A 17,442-nucleotide genomic window follows, 5' to 3' on the forward strand; every position below is an offset into this window, starting at 1 on the left:
CCTCGGACCAAATTGATCCACGTCTGTCAACAAAAGCGTCCTCAAAAAATCATACGGAGCTCACGCGATGTCATAAGCACTAACAGTGATACTACAACTATTCATTCAGAAAGACATTGCATCGCAAGGCCTCTGAATAACGATTTGGCTGCTTGAAAAATGGTGAACAGGGTTGCCCTGTTTTCAAGTTTGACTTGGTCAAGTAGAGACATCTATGATACAAGGATATAATACACTTGGTAGACTTCACCCTAGAAGCCGCCACTCATCTCAGCAAGCGCAAGTTTCATCCTCTGCGGGTTCATCTTCTCGAATCGATCGACGGTCATGACAAAAGTGCCTCTTCCCTGGGTAAGACTGCGCAAATGCTTCAGATAACCCACCATCTCCTTCAAAGGGACCCTTGCCACAATCTGTCGCATCTGGTTGCCCACACTTGTAGTTCCTGCGCCAATGTCTGAAGCTGAGCCACCGAATGGATCAGGTGGTGAGTAGATTCTTGTTGGATCGACAACCATGTCGTCTTCCGAGCTGGTCTCATCGTCGGCACCGAGAGACATGACTTGTCCGCCTCTGGCAGAGCTGATGTCGTGAACAACACTTCCGAGACTGGGTTCGTCTACGGTAATGGTGACATTCATGACTGGTTCCATCAATGCCGTACCATATCCAGCATCTGCTGCCTCACGCAAAGCCTTCTGCACAGCAAGACGAGCTGCAGACGAGATGGCCGCAGCGTTGGTGGTTTGGAAGAGGTGCTCAGATGGATCAAAAGTGATGGTGATTTTGGTAGAATGGAGAGGATAGCCGTGCGAGGGACCACGTGCGAGGGCTGCTGTGGCACCAGTCTGCATAGCTGATTGGAGCATCTGCATTGGCAAGGTAGCAGGCAAGGGTGGTAGCTCAGCATCGGTTGCGGATCCGTCTGTGTAAAGCGTCGGTGTCTTGAGGACCAAATAGTTCTCATCCAGGAGAGCAAATACATGCGTATGATCATCAGCTGCATTCAACTCCGACTCCTCGAACGGCGCTACGCTGGCGGTACATCCAGCTTTAGATGCCTTGCCGGCTACTTCTCGATCGAAGATCGCGGATGCCTCTGACGAAGGAACAGAGAGTGCTTCGCGGTAGCCGATTTGAATATTGCCAATTCTAGCCTTTGCTTTGAGGTCGTTGATGAGTCTGTCACGAGCGATCTCTAGGTGTAGTTCACCCATGCCAGCCAGGTGAGTTTGTCCACTCTCAGGATCCTCTCTGACGTTCAGACTAGGGTCCTCTCGAAGCAGAAGTGCTAGCGTTTCGGAGATGTGCTTCTCCTCTGCCAAGCTGTTCGGTTCCACACTTGTGAAGAAGACAGGCGGAGGAACCGTGATTGGCCTGAGTTGGAGGGTGTTGATTGGTGAGGGAGGGCCAACCTTAGGGTTCACTCCACTGTATAAGATGAGCGTATCACCTGTGCGGGTAGACTTCAATCCAGGAATGACACCAATCTGACCAGCCTCTATCGAAGAGATCTCGACAGCTTCATCGGCGTACATTCGTAGCAATCGAGGAGCCTTTTCCGTGATGCCAAGATTCGTGTTGAACAGAGGAGCATTTTTCGTGATCGATCCCGAATATACTCGAACGTAGACAAGAACACCTCTTCGCGGATCTGTGACCACTTTGAAAGCCAGCGCACATGCATCAAGATTCTTGATGATAGACATGTTCTTGCTCGCTGCCAACGCCTTAGTCTTTTGTTGCTTCTTGGCCTCGATAGTTGCAGGTAGAGATGCCTTGCCAGTAAGAAGATCGTTCAGCCCATATTTGGAAGGACCGACGCTGGCCTCAGGATCAGGTCGTTCCTGTGGCGATGGAAGAAGATCCACAACTGCATCCAATAGCGGCTGAACACCAACGTTGCGGAAGCTTGCACCTGAAAATACTGGAACAAGCTTCTGCGGCTGCTGTAAGGTGCATCTTCGGAGACTTTCAGTGATATCAACGGATGGAATGGCCAGATGATCTTCATCATATTCGAGGAACTTTTCGACCATTTCATCGTCATATTCACTCAAGAGCTCGACCAAGGCTGTCCTTGCTTTCTTGATCTCTTCAGCAAAAGCAGAGTTCTCGGCCTCCAAGTCTTTGAGACTGTGCACTTTGACAGTCTTACCGTCACCACCCTCCTCGTACAGCAAAGCACGGAGGCCTACAGCATCACCAACACCCTGGAGTTTGAGATCGCCAGGTCGCCACCAGGGAATTTGGCAAAGAGCTGGCCAGACACGTAGTCGCGTGCCAATTTCAGAGATGGTTCTGGCAAAGGCAGCGCCCTCACGATCGAGCTTGTTAACGAACAGGATCTTAGGAATGTGGTAGTTGGTTGCTTGAGTCCAGACCTTTTCAGTCTGTGCTTCAACACCAGCTACGCCATCAAGAATACACACAGCACCATCCAAGATACGCAAGGAGCGCAAAACCTCGAAGGTGAAGTCGGCGTGACCAGGGGTATCTATTAGGTTGACATTGTGGGGTTGAGTTGAGCGCGGCAAGACCAGCTTGGTGGAGGACAGATCCGTCGAGGAAGAATTTGCTGGTGGCCAGGAAAAGGTGACTGCTGCTGACTGAATGGTGATACCTCTCGCGCGCTCGGCAGGCAAGAAATCCGTGACGGTAGAACCTTCATCGACATCTGAGGCAGACTCAGTATATGTGTGATTCTTCTATTGGTGTAGAAAAGGCAAACAAAAGGCAATACATCGGGAGGAAAAAGGAAACCGCAGCACGACTGACCTCCTAATCTACGAGTAAAGCCGCTGTAATAGAGCATTCGCTCCGTGGTGGTAGTTTTTCCCTTTTCACACTCAGTACCTACATGATCGGAAAAGATATGCTACCACATACCGCATCTATATGGGCTATAATGCCGATATTACGAGTCTTGATAGTGGCTAGATCATTGCGACGCGGTGTGGAAGAGGCAAAAGACCTAGCCGTTATAGATGCAAAAGACTTAGCATTACAATGCACTCGGCGGCAGGGCCATTGGGCTCTGAGCAGCATCCCAGGACAAAAGCCAGAAGGTAACCAGATCAAATGACCTGTCTCAGAAACGAAAAAAAAAGACTTTTGGTGAATCGAAGAAAACAATTAAGAGGAAGCATGGTGTATGGATGGGAAGTCGCATCGGACGGCCCTCGGCTCTTGGCGGGTCAGGTCCGGGGCAGCGATGTCATGGTCAAGCGGCAGCACCATCGCGAGCTACAGCCTACAGGGCTCACCTTCAGCATTGTATAACCCTGACACAAGGCACAATGGACTATTCTTCGGCCATAGCCAACGACGCAGGTGGCTCCCCGTGGGCCTCGTCGCCGCAGCACGATCGCTCTACCTTTCCCCAGTCCAACAACCACGACGTACCGGCCAGCAACACGCTGTCGCACCAGCCTCCGGCTCCCGACGGCGACGACTTCAGACAGGACGACCAATTACCTCCTCAATCCAACCAGTACATGTCGCAGCAGCCTCAAGCGCAATCCTACGACAACTCAAACCGCTCTGAGCCTCAGCGCTACCACCACGCTCGTCCGCAACATCCCCCTCAGCAGCCTAGCCACCAAGGACAACCACAGCAGTACCAGCAACAGCAGCAACAACAGCAACCGCCCCAGCAGCCACGAAAACAGTACAAGCTTCAGGCCAAAATCACCGCTCTCGAGCGTACTGGTCGCAAGGACCCTGTCTTGCGCTTCGATGTCTACGTAGGCTGCTTCTTGGGAAGTGCTGCCTGACCATCGCTAACCTGCACTTAGACCAATCTGCCCAAGTTCCGTACTACCCAATTCCGCGATGTTAGACGCACACACTCCGAATTCGTCAAGTTCGCCGACCACTTGATCTCGTCCAACCCCGACGCCTTTGTACCCGCCGTTCCTCCTCCGCTCACTGCTGCTGGTGTTGGTACCGAGGAGGATGAGGTGCGCGTCAAGGCTTCAATGCAGCGCTGGCTGAACACCGTCTGCTCCAACCATGTCCTCATGCGTGACGAGGAGATGGTCTTCTTCGTCGAGAGCGACTTTGGATACAGCCCTGTTGTCAGGCGCAAGCAACCTGCTACTGGCGTGCGCCGCAAGTACATCAAGCAGTTTGCTCCTCCTCCGGATGACACCCCTGAGCTTCTCGAGGCTCGCCCTATTGTCAAATCTTTCTACCTGGGCACCATGGACCTTGGTCAAAAGGTCGACAAGGTCGTCAAGTCGCGTAGAGGTAGGTTTCACCTAGTGTCAGAACAATAAAGCTGCATGCTAACTTCCATAGCTCTTGGACTGGCAGAATCAGACTTTGGTGTCAAGATGGGCCACATGCAGGTCCAGGAAACACATCCCGGTTTGGCCAATGCCTACAAGAAATTAGGCAAGGTCATCCAGGCTGTTGGAGACTTCCACGCTGCCCAAGGTACAGCCGAAGCTACCACTCTCGCCGATCCTCTTCAATACCACTCCAGCGACGCCTTTATCGTCAAGGAAACCCTCACAAACCGCCACATCCTCCTCCGCGAACTCATTCAAGCCCAACAATCAACCCGCAGCAAGACCTCCGCCGTCGACCGCCTCAAGGCCTCTTCTTCGGTCAAACGCGACAAAGTCGACGAAGCCTTTGCCGCCCTCGATGAAGCCCGCTCCCACGAAGCCCACCTAAAAGAGAAAACAGACCGCGTGACTTCAAACCTCGTCCACGAACGTCGCAACTGGGCCGCCCGCACGACTTCCGACCTCTGCGCCGCCATTCGCGAATACGTCATGCGTGAGATCGAAGCCGAACGTCGCACTTTAGCCACACTCGAGCAAGTCCGCCCCGACGTCCGCAACATCGACGCCTCGGGCGGCCTGTCCCGTCTAGGCAGGGAAGCCCATCCAGTAGTCCGCCGCACCAGTCTCGCCAGCAGTCAAGGACCCAAAGGTGACGCATGGAGTGGCGTGCCCCGCCGCCCTGACGGTCTAAACCGCAGTATCAGTGGCAGTTTCGCCGGCACGGGAACAGTTCCTGAAGACGCAGAGGCCGAGCAGCAGGCGGAAGAGGGCACTTCTTCGAGTGCTTCTGCCGCGGGAAGGAAGAGGGCCACTAGTAGTGCGAGCAGTCTTGGTAGATTGGAGGAGGACGATGAGGATAGGATCGATGCGAGGAATGCTGCCAGTCGACTTGCGCAGACGACGTTTTAGTTGAGCGAGTGGGCATGAGCCATGTTGTGGTCGTGTGTTGTTCTATCTCTTCCTTCTCTCTCAACCTCTCACTCTCCCTCTCTCCTTGTAGATGTAGTACTCCAAATGTCCATCAGTCTTTTATGTTTCACAATTCCTCCTGATGAGATTCCACACCAAGGGGTGTCCTCATGCAGGGTACTTTGAACAAAAGATGTGGCACTTGAAAAGCCATTGTTGTAAACAATGTCCAAGCAGTCGAGTATTTTGCGATGGGGTGTAAATAGATAGAATGCGTCCAAAAATGTTGAAATTTAATTTGGTCATGAGAATCGTCTAAATACATAAATGTGGTTGAAATGATACGCTCCAGAAAAAATCTATCCTGTCTGTGTCTCCTCATACTTTGTCTTGTCACTTTACCAAGCGGTAATGTCAGCGACCTCGGCCTCGCCGAAAGTGCTGGTCTTGACGACTTTGTCACCCTCGACACCATCATGGCTGACAAAGTCCACGGGCTCCCTGGCCATGACGTCGGGCAGGACTTCGTGCAAGAAGTCCAAGACGAAGCGGTTTACTTGTTCGAATTCGAGGAGGAAGGCGTCGTGACCTTCGGGAGAGTCGATGTTCTTGAGTACGGAGTTGGGGATTGCGGCGGCGAGTTCTTTTTGCTCGGCGTAAGTGAAGAGGCCGTCGGATTGGATACCCAGGACGAGTGTCGGTTGTTCGATCAAGGCGAGAGCGTCGGCGACGGGAGTTGTGGTCTGGGTGTCGGCGGGTAGACGGCCGCGGGAGACGTCGTGTGTGTCTAGCTTGCGGGTGATGGCGATGTAGCAGTTGGCATCGAAGCGCTTGATGAACTTCTCGCCTTGGTAGCGGAGGTAGGATTGGGCGGAGAAGTAGGTGGGTGTACGCTTCAGTCTGCTGCTTGAGGGAGGAGGAGCGTTCGTGGGGAGAGGAGTGGTGCCGTGGAATTGAGGATCCATGATCATCTGAGGAGGAGTGTTGGCTGGAGGGAGGGACTCGATCGAGGTGGAGAGATCGGCGGAGCTGTTGACGCGGCTGTAGCGAGGCGAACCAGCGTTCTTGTGACCCTCATTGTGTATGGCAAAGTGGTCGCTTGATGGAGTCGAGGGACGGAAGGAGCCATTGATGTTCTGCCTGCGCGAAGGGTCGGGAGTGTTGCGGCCAAATCTGGATTCAAACGAGTCGCGACTGCGGTAAGTCAGGAGTGCTGACATGCGGGCGGCCGAGAGACCTGTGGAAGGAGGGTCCTCGAAGGTGTAGTATCCATCATCGTACTTGGGATCACTATAGATGCTCTGTCTTTGAGCTTCACCCCAGCTGATTCCCCAAGCACTGTACTGGGCCGATGTAGCGATGGGTACAATGCAGCGAACATAGTCCTTTCCAAAGTAGGCAAACTCAAGGACGAGCATACCACCCATGGAGCCTCCAACTACTGCAGCGATCTGCTTGACACCCAGATCGTCCAGGACAAGCTTGAAGATGTTGACATCGTCCCTGACGGTGGTCAAAGGGAACTCAGGGCCGTAGTGCTCGTTTTGTGAGTTGCCATCCTTACTCGTGACCGGGCTGGCACTTCCATAGGGACTGCCCAAGCTGTTCAGACAGACAACGAAGAAGCGCGACATGTCGAAAGCCTTGCCAGGACCTCCAAGCAAGGGACCCCACCAGTCGCCAACATCAGCACTGCCAGTCAGCGCATGGCAGATAACCATGGCATTGTCGGCTGCGGGCGACAGGGAGCCATATGTCTTGTACGCTATCGGCACATTGTATAGAACACCACCGCTTTCGAGGCCGATCTCTGGGATAACGGCAATCTTTTGGTCGGGGATGAGCTTGGAATACGGATTCTCGGGTTGCGATGTCACTCTTTCTGCGTCGTTATTAGCCAATGCCATTGCAATTGACGTCGTGCAGCATACCGTATTTCATGGTGGGTGTGGACTAATGATGGGTTGACTGTCGAAGGATTGAATGCTTTGGTCTTTGTTAGCCATTCTGTTGTTTCGACTCATGGACAATATGAGTCTTAGCACTTGCCTTTTTTTCTGCCCGCATTCACCAATGACGATTGGACAAAGCAAGCCTCGGTCGCTGCTCCCAAACTTTCACCCCACTTCGCGCCTCCCCACAAACTAGGGCTCAGCATTATACTTCATGTCACCACGACTGCCACTTGAACTTCGATATACTTGAGTACCCAACGATTCGATTGAATGATGAAGAGCAATCGTTGCTCGCTGGAGATATATGCACTAGTACTCCGTAACCGGCCATCTCCTGTACGGTACTTCAGCCAATCATCCCCTCCTGTTCGCTGTAATGTATCAGATCGCTCCTGTTCCGACTGCCTGTTCGTTCCTGGACTTGATGCGAGTAATCCAAATGGCGCCTGGCGAGCGTTTCCAACCGAGACTACTCAATGCGGATGGCGTTGTGGATCTGGTTGGTGAGCTGGACCTCAGCCTCTGAAAGCTGCTGGCTCAATCCTCCCATCGCACCGATAGCACCGTCGATGGCAATGGATCCGCCGTATCTGCCTGCTCATGCGTTAATCTCAATGTCATCTGTAGTATAGTTGTTGTCGATAAGTACCTTGTCCGCGGGCGCCTTGAGGGCTGCTAGAGAAGTTCTCGTGGTAAAGGACCTGCTCACGGCGACGGGTGAGCACACGCTGAGCGTTGCTAACAGCTCTACGGATTTGCTGAACGGTCGCGGCGACACCGTGGTAGTCTTCTTCGAGCTTGCGAAGCATCCCCTCTTCGAATGCAACAAAAGCTGTATCGCGCTCGTGGTTGGCTTGCTCGCGTGCGGTGACTGCAGTATCACGCTCGATGACGGCCTGATCACGCTGGTAGAAAGTCTGCTCGCTCTGGTAGATAGCTTGTTCACGCTGGTAGACAGCTTGTTCGCGCTCGACGACGGCTTGCTCGCGCTCGACAACAGCCTGCTCGCGCTCGACGACAGCCTGCTCGCGCTCGACGACAACCTGCTCACGCTGATAGACAGCCTGTTCACGCTCGTTCAAAGCGGCGTGTGCGCTATCAAGACGTTGCTCGGCGTCGTAGATCTCTCTGTGACGAAGGGCGACTTCTTCTTCGCGCTGGTTGATGGAACCAAGCACTTTCTTGGCTGTAGCTCCGCCCATGGCTTTACCCTGGTAGGAGATGGGAGGCTCTGCGATGAGGCCTGTGTGGTAGTGCGCGTAGCTGTATGATCTCAGTTGTTGTTTTTGTGCGGATTAACCATGATAGTGAACTTACAGGCACTGATTGTCAGGCTTTTTGCAGTCTCCGGTGTGGTGCCAGAAGAAACATGTTAGAGGTGTGCGGAAATTCTTAGGCTTGGTAACGCGCGCATTCTTAGAGTCTGCGAGTGACGGCGTGTCACTGCGCAAGTCCTTCTTGGGAGATGCGCTACGCGAATCGCAGCGAGGTCTCTGATAGTAAGAAGGGTGGCCATCTTTGGGAGAGGAGGCGCAGGAGTTGTTGTGCTGAGCTGAACGAACATTAGCTAGGCGCTTCTTGAGACCACCTTCTTGTGCGCTCAAGAGAAACACTCTTGCATCTATCAAAATGCAGAATGGTGTTCGAACCGAGACCCATGTCCGAAGAGATAGAGAGAAGATGCAGCTCTCTGCGGATAAGGTGAGATATTCGAAAAGCATTGTGCATTTTGATAGATGCATCAGCACGCGTGGTGGGTGCAGGAGATGGAAGCATCAAACTTCAGCGCATGAGACGGCAGATAAAGATGCGCTACTTACTGTGTCTTTGGTCCATGTTGTCGTTATAGGAGGTGTGTGACTTTTGTCGTCTAGGGTGTGCGTTGCTATAATCACGACGCTGTGATGCGCTGCGACGCCGCCCTCGACTGGACGATTGACGATTGTCCGAGCTTCTAGAATCCATTATGGCCTTCGTATATAGATGCCAGCTGCTGAAATATCTCCTAGAGCACACGGAGCATCTCTAGATATATGTGCAATGGGGCGTGATTGCTACACCAGACGGTCTATAAGAAGAACAAAGATACCCAGCGTTACAAACATTCTGAGCAGCTATAGAACATTGAGATAGTCATACTAGCTATGATATGAAGGCTGGAGTATATTCTTTCTGTGTTTCTTGTTGCTTGCTTCGATGAGCTGACGGAGAAGTGAGATACGGACAAGCCGATAGAGAGAGATAATGAGATCAGTCAGCCTTACTGGTTTGACTTGTGAACGAAGCTCGAGAATTAAAGTGAATCGAGCAACTGTCAAACTTCGCTTTGGACATTTTGGTATGTGGTGAATACGATAATGGCCTGGACCTAGGCACTTCACGAGTTGTAAGTGATTGACAACCACCTTCGAAATTACAGAGATTACGCAGCGCCAACACCCTTTCCAGCGAGTCATTGCCTACTGTACAACACAAGAGGTATTAATCGACGACATATACTAAAATCGCGTTCAGAGAGGTTGAGTGAAGAGGGAGGAAGTAGGTGAGTCTGAAGCTGAAGTGAGGTTGATACAGAAGAGGACCGTGCGCATCAATTCGACGCGAATCGCGTCTCCCACTCGAAAGCGCGTTGCGACGCCGGCTAACTTTCTATCCAACCATCCTTGCACCGCAAAAATCCAACAGTATCATCAGAATGTCAGGTTCCGAGAGTCCGGAAAGCTCTGAGCTGGTCTCTGCCATCCAGGATCAAGTCGAAGAGTGTAAGCGCCAGCAAACTTTCCCCACTGCTCGAACCAAGCTGATCGCTCCTCAGGGTCGACCAGCAGCAATGACGCCCTTCACATTTCTCTCTACCGTGGCGATAACGTCGTATCAGACTTTGGACCGGCATGCACATACCCGATCTTTGGCGAGGAAGAAGTTGTCTTTGGCTACAGAGGACTGGACATGTCCTTGTCGTTGGCTGCCCACAATTTGAGACCGCACATGGATATCTCATGGACCGAGCAGTTCCCTCAACTGGGCGACATCAAAGCCTCTGACATCCGCGGCGCACTTGACGACTTCATTCCTCAATCCGCCTTTGCTACAAAATCACGAGCCGAAGCTCTCGCCGACCCCAACGCTACGAACTTCACCCCTCCAGGCACACTCCTCCACACCTACACACATGAAGGACGCAAATACGAAATCTGGAAAGCCACGTTATCAGAAGATGGTGCCAGAGAAATTATGGAGAATACTCAGATACTGGTACCCATGTTCATCGAAGGCGGAACCATCATCGCACTCGACGAGCCTTGGGTCGCCGATCGCTGGACACTCTTCACGCTCTACCAGGTCGACAAAAGACTAGCCAACACATCACCGTACACCTTTGTTGGCTTCTCCACATCTTACCGTGTATTTACGCTGCCCGATCGCCGTGAGCCTGCAGAAAACGACCTCGCCCTCCTTCAACACAACGAATCAGATATGGATGCGGTACTTCGACGCTGGAATTCAAAGACTGCGAATGAAGATACACACCTTCTCAAATCTCCCCTGGAACTGCCCAGCCGCGAGCGCATCTCACAGTTCTTGATCATACCCACGCATCAAGGCGAAGGCCATGGTGCCAGACTTTACGACACCGTCTTCAAAAGCCTCATCAGCCCTGACAACGTCTGTGAATTGACGGTCGAGGATCCCAACGAGGCATTCGATGACATGCGCGATACCTGCGACTTGACCTGGCTCCGCAAGAACAACGATGATTTTGCTTCTTTGGCGATTAAAACTAAGATTGACAGTGCTAAGCTGAAGGCAACCGAGAACATCCCAGTGGACGACATTGTCTCAGGTGACGCCAAAGCTCGCATCAAGAAGACCAGCAAAATCATGCCTCGTCAACTAGGACGATTGATCGAAATGCAGACTTACTCAAAGATCCCCAAGCTCAACAGATCGGCGAGTCGCATCTCGAGAAAGGAGAAGAGCACAAACGAAATGGATCGTGCTTACTACCTCTGGCGTCTATACGTTAAGCAACGCCTTTACATCTCTAACCGCGACGTGCTTGCCCAACTGGATCGCGAGGAGCGTGCAGAGAGACTCGATGCTACCATTGAGAATATTCAAGTCGACTACGACCGTCTTCTCGAGCTTGCTGACAAGCGTGCCCACTTCATCGACAGCGAGGTTGGATCCCACAATGGCGCTACCAAGCGTAAGAAGAAGGTAGTTGTCGAATCTGATGAAGATGAGGATGATGCTGAGGCCGGCGATGTCGCACCTACATCTTCCAGGAAGAAGAAGAGAAGAACGGCCTAGGAAGCTGCAAACAGAAAAATCGAGGCACGATATGAAAGAATGGCATTACGGGCTCGCTATGATTCGGGCCGTGAATGAAGAAGTTAAGGGAAGCAGTAATGACTCCGAGATGAATACGCGTCGGATACGCAAATGTGATTATTCCCATACGGAAGCAAAAAAGCCCCGACTATCGTTATTGCTATGCTAGATAGGAGTCAAGAGGAGCGATCATTACCAACGAGCCAAGAACAAATGTCAATCTGACCCATCAATGTCCCGAAATAGCAATATGCTGTAGTGACTGTACATTAAACTGGATTACGAATGATGGACCCACGAGACACCGCCGAGGTATTTGAACAAGAGCGGTGTGGAAGACAAGTAACCACCAACATCTGACCAGATTGATCCACGTGTTTGATACCAAGCGACAAGAGGACCTAGAAAACAGGCTGTGCTCCATGATCAGGTGGAAAGTGCATTACGACTGCTCATAGATATGCGGCAAGCCGACATGTCGCATCAAGGAGAGAAAGGCGGGCACTTTGCGCGATTTTTCCACCCTTATATACAGCACTCAGGACCCTTGAATTACGGTACCTCGCAGACACATGATCTGGATAATTACAGATGTTGCATGCCTCGGGTCGGCAAGCTGCAGGGCGGCGGTGCCACTGAACGCATCAAGTGAATGGTGATGAAGTTGGAACTAGGGAGGTACGAAGTACATTTAAGGGTGAATAGGCAACTAGCGAGGAGAGAGATGTGACAAGCGTTTGTAAGCCGACTTCGCTCGTATATTTACCCAATCACTCTCATGGGAGTTGAATCAAGTAAGACGCAATACAGGTATAACGATGGATAATGGGACTTTAAGTGAACTGCGGTAATCGTACTCGTACACGATGGAGACGGTATGAAAGTGACTTTATTGAAGTTCCATGTCTGCCCTGGATCGATGTGATCTAAGTGGCAGATTCCCGATGACGCAGTCTTTGAAGCCCGCTTTGGTCGGGATTGTGGAGAAAGACAAGCGATGCGCGTGTATTACGCCCATTCTCTATGATCTGAGGCTGAGGTTGAGCAGGAAAAATGAGACGTCGTGGAGTGGAAAAGACCTTTACATAGTCGAGTCCCAAGATGGTTAGTGGTCGCGGTCAGGGTTTGATGTCGTAAACCCCTCGTGGGCGCCGGACGGGAAAGTGAGGTGCAAAGTCGCCAAGTTCTTCATAGTCTCCGTGAAAGTGGGAAAGCGCGCCATTTTCGAGCACCACATTTTTCAAGCATTGCCGGTTGACTTACCGCTTGGCTGCTCCTTCCCAACTCTCTGGTTTTCACTTTTACCAAGAGTGGCGCCTTTGGCCATTTCTCCATTCATACATACGTTCGTCAGCCTCGGAGCTTGTCTCTGGCTTGGTCAGTTGGCTGAGTTCCGCTTCTCTCGAAATCGACGTTTGTCAGCCGTGAAGCCCGTTCACGTCACAGCCACCGCCTTCGAAATACCGCTCAGTCAAGCCAGCATCACCAACACATCTAAACCACAAACTGAGCCCGTCTGACATACGATTTTGCTGTCTGAACGCGAAAACCCGTCGGCCTCCGCGGCCTCCCTGCCTCATCTACTAAACCTCCTACGACGTGACGTCGTCCTTCTGTCCATCTACCATGGCCGTCGCTACTGAGGACTTCAAGTCCCAGCAGACATCACCTGCAATTACCCCTTCAAATCCTTCTTCGATCAGCTCTCAGGCTTCCCTGACCACCTCAACCGTCAAATCCCCCTCCAATGGCGAAGCGCGCCCAGCCGGTCCGCCGAAGAAGCCCACTTTCACCTCACGCCTCAGTCGCATGTTTTCGGCCAAGGATACCAACGAGAGCTCAAGGGAACCTTCACTCAACAAAGTTGCCGAAAAAGTCCCAGAAACTGCCGTGGAAGAACCCGAGGCCGAATCCATGCCCCCAAAGCCTCTGAGACCGGCAAACCCTTCTAGACAATCCTCCCAGACCGACAAGGCTAGACTGGCTGGAACCGTGTCCAGAAGCGGCAGTGATGCAAAGAAGGACAAGAAAGAGCCTGAAGGTGCTCCGGTCCAACACCGTCGTTTCTGGCTCGATGAAGACGGTGCCCATCACCATCAGCTCAAAAGCGCTCGCCGACAGGAGAAGTTGACCGACATGGTTCGCGACTTCCTCGGAGGCAAGAAGAAGGAGCATCACGAAGAACAGCCCTTGTCGCTTATGGCCAGTTGGGTAGACCAATTGAAGAACGAGAAGAACCGGGTCGCCTCGGATCAGAAGAATGGCCCTGCCGGTACTGCGACGCTTGTTCAGAAGTACGGCAAATGCCAGGAAATCGTGGGCCGTGGTGCTTTTGGTATCGTCAGAATCGCGCACAAGGTGGATCCAAATGACTCGAAACATGAGCAATTATATGCCGTCAAGGAATTTCGTCGAAGACCGCAAGAGGACTCGAAGAAGTACAGCAAACGCCTTAACTCGGAATTCTGTATCTCGTCTTCTCTAAGACATCCCAACGTCATCCACACCCTCGACCTGCTTACCGATGCAAAGGGTGACTACTGCGAGGTTATGGAATTTTGCGCTGGAGGAGATCTCTACTCGCTTGTGCTCGCTGCTGGAAAGCTAGAAGTTGTTGAGGCAGATTGCTACTTCTTGCAACTGATGCGCGGTGTCGAATACATTCACGAAATGGGAGTTGCACACCGTGATCTAAAGCCCGAGAATCTCTTGCTTACGACACACGGTGCTCTCAAAATCACAGACTTTGGCAATGGCGAATGTTTCCGTATGGCTTGGGAAACGGAACCGCATATGACTGCAGGCCTTTGCGGCAGTGCGCCTTACATCGCACCGGAAGAATACACAGACAAGGAGTTCGACCCTCGCGCTGTAGACGTCTGGGCATGTGGTGTCATCTATATGGCCATGAGAACTGGCAGGCATCTGTGGCGTGTGGCCAATAAGGACGAGGATGAATTTTACGACAATTACGTGCAAGGACGCAAGAGCGATGCTGGCTATGGGCCCATCGAATCACTGCATAGAGTAAGTTCTGCTCTTATCGAACTGGTGGATGTCGTTGCTAACCAATACTCCTCAGGCACGATGCAGAAATGTCATCTACTCGATACTCGACCCCAACGCAAGCAGACGTATCAGCGCACATCAAGTGCTGAACTCAGAGTGGGGCAAGGGTATCAAAGTGTGTCAGGCCGGCGAGGAAGGGCTGTAACACTGGTTCCCGGGCAAAAGGCCCATTATTTTCCTTGGTATGAGGATTGGTTGGTTCTGGGTTATGGATGCGACGGCGAGCCATGGCTCTCTGTTTTGCGCGGCGTTGGGCGGTCTATTACCGATATGGCATGGAGAGGGACGCACGACTCTGGTACATTTCCTGGCTATCAGAGCCATTCTGTCGTTTACTTAGACTATCAAATTCACGACCGATTCATGATTGAAACGAAACAGCCGAGACATTGCACGGCTGAAATGGTTTGACATGTTGACATGGTCGGGGCTCCCCCAGATTCTCCCGCGGAAGTGACGATGGTGTCGAAGCGCAACGGCGTGGAAAGTCGAATGGATTTAATGCACAAGGCGATACGTTGACCTTGCAGGAGGAGGATGCGCCTAAGAAATGCAGCGTGCATTCAGAAACGGCAGAGCACTGGCGGCACTGCTGTTTTCGCTATTCTACTGCTCTCTTCTGGTCACGGCGCAGTCTGAGGACAGCAGCAACAAGACATCTGGCACCGCCATCAGCAGCAACAGTAGCTTGATCAGCACCATCATCTCGTCAATCCACGATACTCGCAACAATGACATACGCCAGACTACCTGTCGCACTGGAACAGTCAACTACATCACCCATTCACTGCCTCAGCAATGTCTGACTCGCTTTACGCCGACCTCGAATTCGACGACCGCTGTTACTCCCACTACCACGCCCTCTGTATCCAGCAGCGTTATCTATGAAGAGTCAAAAACAACTCCCGCAGACACACCGAGTTCTTCTGCGACACAGCCTGAGAATGAGTTTGAGACAGACTCACCGCTCGACAATGCCAACTTTCTATCCTTCGAGGAGTGGAAGAAGCAGAACCTGGCCAAGGTCGGTCAGTCGCCGGATCATGTCGGCCAGAAATCGCGACAGGACAAACCCGCTCGTGACATTCGTCCCATCGACAACGCTCTTGACATTCTAGGTGAAGACTCGGAGATCGAATTGGACTTTGGTGGTTTTGGAAGACAGGAAAGCCCTTCGTCCTCAAGCGCTAGCGCTCAACCTACAGTAGCTTCCGAGCCCACCCTCAGGAGTAAAGACGCTGGCAAGACTTGCAAGGAACGCTCCAACTACGCTTCTTTTGATTGTGCCGCGACTGTCCTCAAATCGAATCCCGAATCAAAGTCTGCGCATGCTGTCTTGATCGAGAACAAGGACAGCTATATGCTTAATATCTGCTCGAGCTCAAACAAGTTCTTGATTGTCGAGTTGTGTAATGACATTCTCATCGATACCATCGTCCTGGCGAATTACGAATTCTTCTCGTCGATCTTTCGCAACTTCCGTGTCTCGGTCTCTGATCGTTATCCTGTCAAACCAGATCGATGGAGGGAGCTGGGTGTCTTCGAAGCTAGGAACACTCGCTCGGTACAAGCCTTCCTCATAGAGCAGCCTCTCATCTGGGCAAGGTATCTCAGAATCGAGTTTCTGACTCACTATGGCAACGAGTACTATTGTCCTGTCAGCTTGCTCAGGGTTCACGGTACTACCATGATGGAGGAGTTCCGTCATCAAGAAGAGCTGGCTCGTGGTGAAATCAGTGACGATTTGGAGGAATCTGTCATGCCTGATGCATCCGCTTCTCCTGCTCCAGAACCTCCACAAGAACCACTCCAGTCCTCGAAAGAAGCTGACAAGTCTGTTGCTGTGGAGTCTGCTACCCTTGTTGAGAATTCATCAGAAGCTTCTGTCGTTCAGCCCTCGTCCGGACCCGCCGTGACATCTACAGAAACAGAAATCCCAGCAACAACCAGCTTGGCTTTGTCTTCTAATTCTAGTAGCGAATACACGTCAACTAGAACTCATTCTTCCTCCGACACTGTTGTCACTGACACTCAAATACAACCGCAGAATATTACATCGTCAGAAATCCTCCATACGCCACAGACTACTGCAAACTCCAGCATGCAGACGGATGATCTCACAAATGCGACCTCTAAACTTCTTCCGACTACCCCAAGCCCATCTCTCAACTCAACAGGTGGAGCAAAGTCACCCGAACGCGTCGTCACACCTCCGGCGCAGACATCCTCTGCAGCTATCGTCTCTGCCCAACAATCATCAAAGCAAGCTTCAGCTGAATCCAGCAGCAAATCTGACTCAACGAATTCTACGGTACAGGCTTCCTCAAACTCTAGTACCCCTATCAAGAGCACGAACTCGATCCATAAGCCATCATCCGCAGCATCCGAAGTTCATCAAAAGCCTGGTACCTCGACCGTATCTTCGGCTCATTCAAACCCGACCACTCAAGAATCGTTCTTCAAGTCAATCCACAAACGCTTGCAAATGCTCGAAAGCAATGCTACGTTGTCCTTGCAATACATCGAGGAGCAATCTCGTATCCTTCGTGACGCTTTCATCAAGGTAGAGAAGCGACAGATCAAGAAGACCGAAGCGTTTCTCGAAAATCTAAATGCGACGGTGTTTGCCGAATTACAGGACTTCAAGCAGCAGTACGATCAGTTGTGGCAGAGTACAGTGATCGAACTTGACAATCATCGTGATCAGTACCAGAGGGAGATTCTTGCGGTCAGTGCTCGATTGAGCATTGTCGCTGATGAATTGGTCTTCCAAAAGCGCATGGCTATCGCACAGATGACTGTTCTGATGATCTGCCTAAGTCTCGTTCTCTTTGTACGAGCAGGAGGTGGTGCCAGCTTGGATATCCCCATCATCCAAC

The 17,442-nt window shown here is 51.8% G+C and overlaps 7 protein-coding genes across 7 annotated transcripts; 4 read left to right on the plus strand and 3 right to left on the minus strand.

Annotated features, from left to right (window-relative positions):
- Positions 1-154: 154 nt before the first annotated feature.
- Positions 155-3,124, minus strand: M438DRAFT_401440 (putative translation elongation factor G2). Its single transcript, XM_029909540.1, has 3 exons — positions 2,890-3,124; positions 2,779-2,839; positions 155-2,677 (listed from the first exon to the last, which is right to left on the minus strand). The coding sequence occupies exons 1-3, from the start codon at positions 3,046-3,048 to the stop codon at positions 252-254; spliced, it is 2,646 nt and encodes an 881-aa protein (XP_029765491.1). The 5' UTR covers positions 3,049-3,124; the 3' UTR covers positions 155-251.
- A 175-nt stretch (positions 3,125-3,299) lies between these two features.
- On the plus strand, positions 3,300-5,204 carry M438DRAFT_262992 (vacuolar protein sorting-associated protein vps17; the record flags this gene model as incomplete). Its single annotated transcript, XM_029899853.1, has 3 exons — positions 3,300-3,746; positions 3,798-4,251; positions 4,303-5,204. 3 exons carry the CDS (start codon positions 3,300-3,302, stop codon positions 5,202-5,204), a joined length of 1,803 nt encoding a protein of 600 aa, XP_029765492.1.
- A 204-nt stretch (positions 5,205-5,408) lies between these two features.
- M438DRAFT_401442 (homoserine O-acetyltransferase) lies at positions 5,409-7,217 on the minus strand. The gene is made up of 2 exons (XM_029909541.1): positions 7,136-7,217; positions 5,409-7,086 (listed from the first exon to the last, which is right to left on the minus strand). Exons 1-2 carry the CDS (start codon positions 7,143-7,145, stop codon positions 5,603-5,605), a joined length of 1,494 nt encoding a protein of 497 aa, XP_029765493.1. The 5' UTR covers positions 7,146-7,217; the 3' UTR covers positions 5,409-5,602.
- A 192-nt stretch (positions 7,218-7,409) lies between these two features.
- M438DRAFT_4141 (uncharacterized protein) lies at positions 7,410-8,453 on the minus strand. The gene is made up of 2 exons (XM_029910085.1): positions 7,809-8,453; positions 7,410-7,753 (listed from the first exon to the last, which is right to left on the minus strand). The coding sequence occupies exons 1-2, from the start codon at positions 8,359-8,361 to the stop codon at positions 7,629-7,631; spliced, it is 678 nt and encodes a 225-aa protein (XP_029765494.1). The 5' UTR covers positions 8,362-8,453; the 3' UTR covers positions 7,410-7,628.
- A 1,357-nt stretch (positions 8,454-9,810) lies between these two features.
- On the plus strand, positions 9,811-11,880 carry M438DRAFT_393297 (histone acetyltransferase type B catalytic subunit). The gene is made up of 2 exons (XM_029909109.1): positions 9,811-9,921; positions 9,975-11,880. The coding sequence occupies exons 1-2, from the start codon at positions 9,855-9,857 to the stop codon at positions 11,471-11,473; spliced, it is 1,566 nt and encodes a 521-aa protein (XP_029765495.1). The 5' UTR covers positions 9,811-9,854; the 3' UTR covers positions 11,474-11,880.
- An 850-nt stretch (positions 11,881-12,730) lies between these two features.
- On the plus strand, positions 12,731-14,936 carry M438DRAFT_341092 (Pkinase-domain-containing protein). The gene is made up of 2 exons (XM_029904427.1): positions 12,731-14,521; positions 14,577-14,936. Exons 1-2 carry the CDS (start codon positions 13,121-13,123, stop codon positions 14,706-14,708), a joined length of 1,533 nt encoding a protein of 510 aa, XP_029765496.1. The 5' UTR covers positions 12,731-13,120; the 3' UTR covers positions 14,709-14,936.
- A 113-nt stretch (positions 14,937-15,049) lies between these two features.
- Positions 15,050-17,402, plus strand: M438DRAFT_308580 (uncharacterized protein; the record flags this gene model as incomplete). Its single annotated transcript, XM_029902352.1, has 2 exons — positions 15,050-16,375; positions 16,847-17,402. Coding segments are annotated over exons 1-2 (1,818 nt in total), but the record flags the coding sequence as incomplete, so codon positions are not given.
- Positions 17,403-17,442: the final 40 nt, after the last annotated feature.

Source organism: Aureobasidium pullulans (assembly GCF_000721785.1).
Source record: "Aureobasidium pullulans EXF-150 unplaced genomic scaffold scaffold_1, whole genome shotgun sequence".
Classification (NCBI taxonomy): Eukaryota; Fungi; Ascomycota; class Dothideomycetes; order Dothideales; family Saccotheciaceae; genus Aureobasidium; species Aureobasidium pullulans.

Excerpts from the sequence above, each read along its gene's own strand:
- M438DRAFT_401440 (XM_029909540.1), bottom strand. The coding sequence starts at position 3,048 with ATGCTGCTCAGAGCCCAATGGCCCTGCCGCCGAGTGCATTGTAATGCT. Across the intron at positions 2,840-2,889 it reads TTATAGCCCATATAGATGCG|GGAAAAACTACCACCACGGA; the intron begins GTATGTGGTAGC and ends GAGTGTGAAAAG. Across the intron at positions 2,678-2,778 it reads CTTTACTCGTAGATTAGGAG|ATGTCGATGAAGGTTCTACC; the intron begins GTCAGTCGTGCT and ends AGTCTGCCTCAG.
- M438DRAFT_4141 (XM_029910085.1), bottom strand. The coding sequence starts at position 8,361 with ATGGGCGGAGCTACAGCCAAGAAAGTGCTTGGTTCCATCAACCAGCGC. Across the intron at positions 7,754-7,808 it reads TCAAGGCGCCCGCGGACAAG|GCAGATACGGCGGATCCATT; the intron begins GTACTTATCGAC and ends ACGCATGAGCAG.
- M438DRAFT_393297 (XM_029909109.1), top strand. The coding sequence starts at position 9,855 with ATGTCAGGTTCCGAGAGTCCGGAAAGCTCTGAGCTGGTCTCTGCCATC. Across the intron at positions 9,922-9,974 it reads CCAGGATCAAGTCGAAGAGT|GGTCGACCAGCAGCAATGAC; the intron begins GTAAGCGCCAGC and ends ATCGCTCCTCAG.
- M438DRAFT_341092 (XM_029904427.1), top strand. The coding sequence starts at position 13,121 with ATGGCCGTCGCTACTGAGGACTTCAAGTCCCAGCAGACATCACCTGCA. Across the intron at positions 14,522-14,576 it reads CCATCGAATCACTGCATAGA|GCACGATGCAGAAATGTCAT; the intron begins GTAAGTTCTGCT and ends AATACTCCTCAG.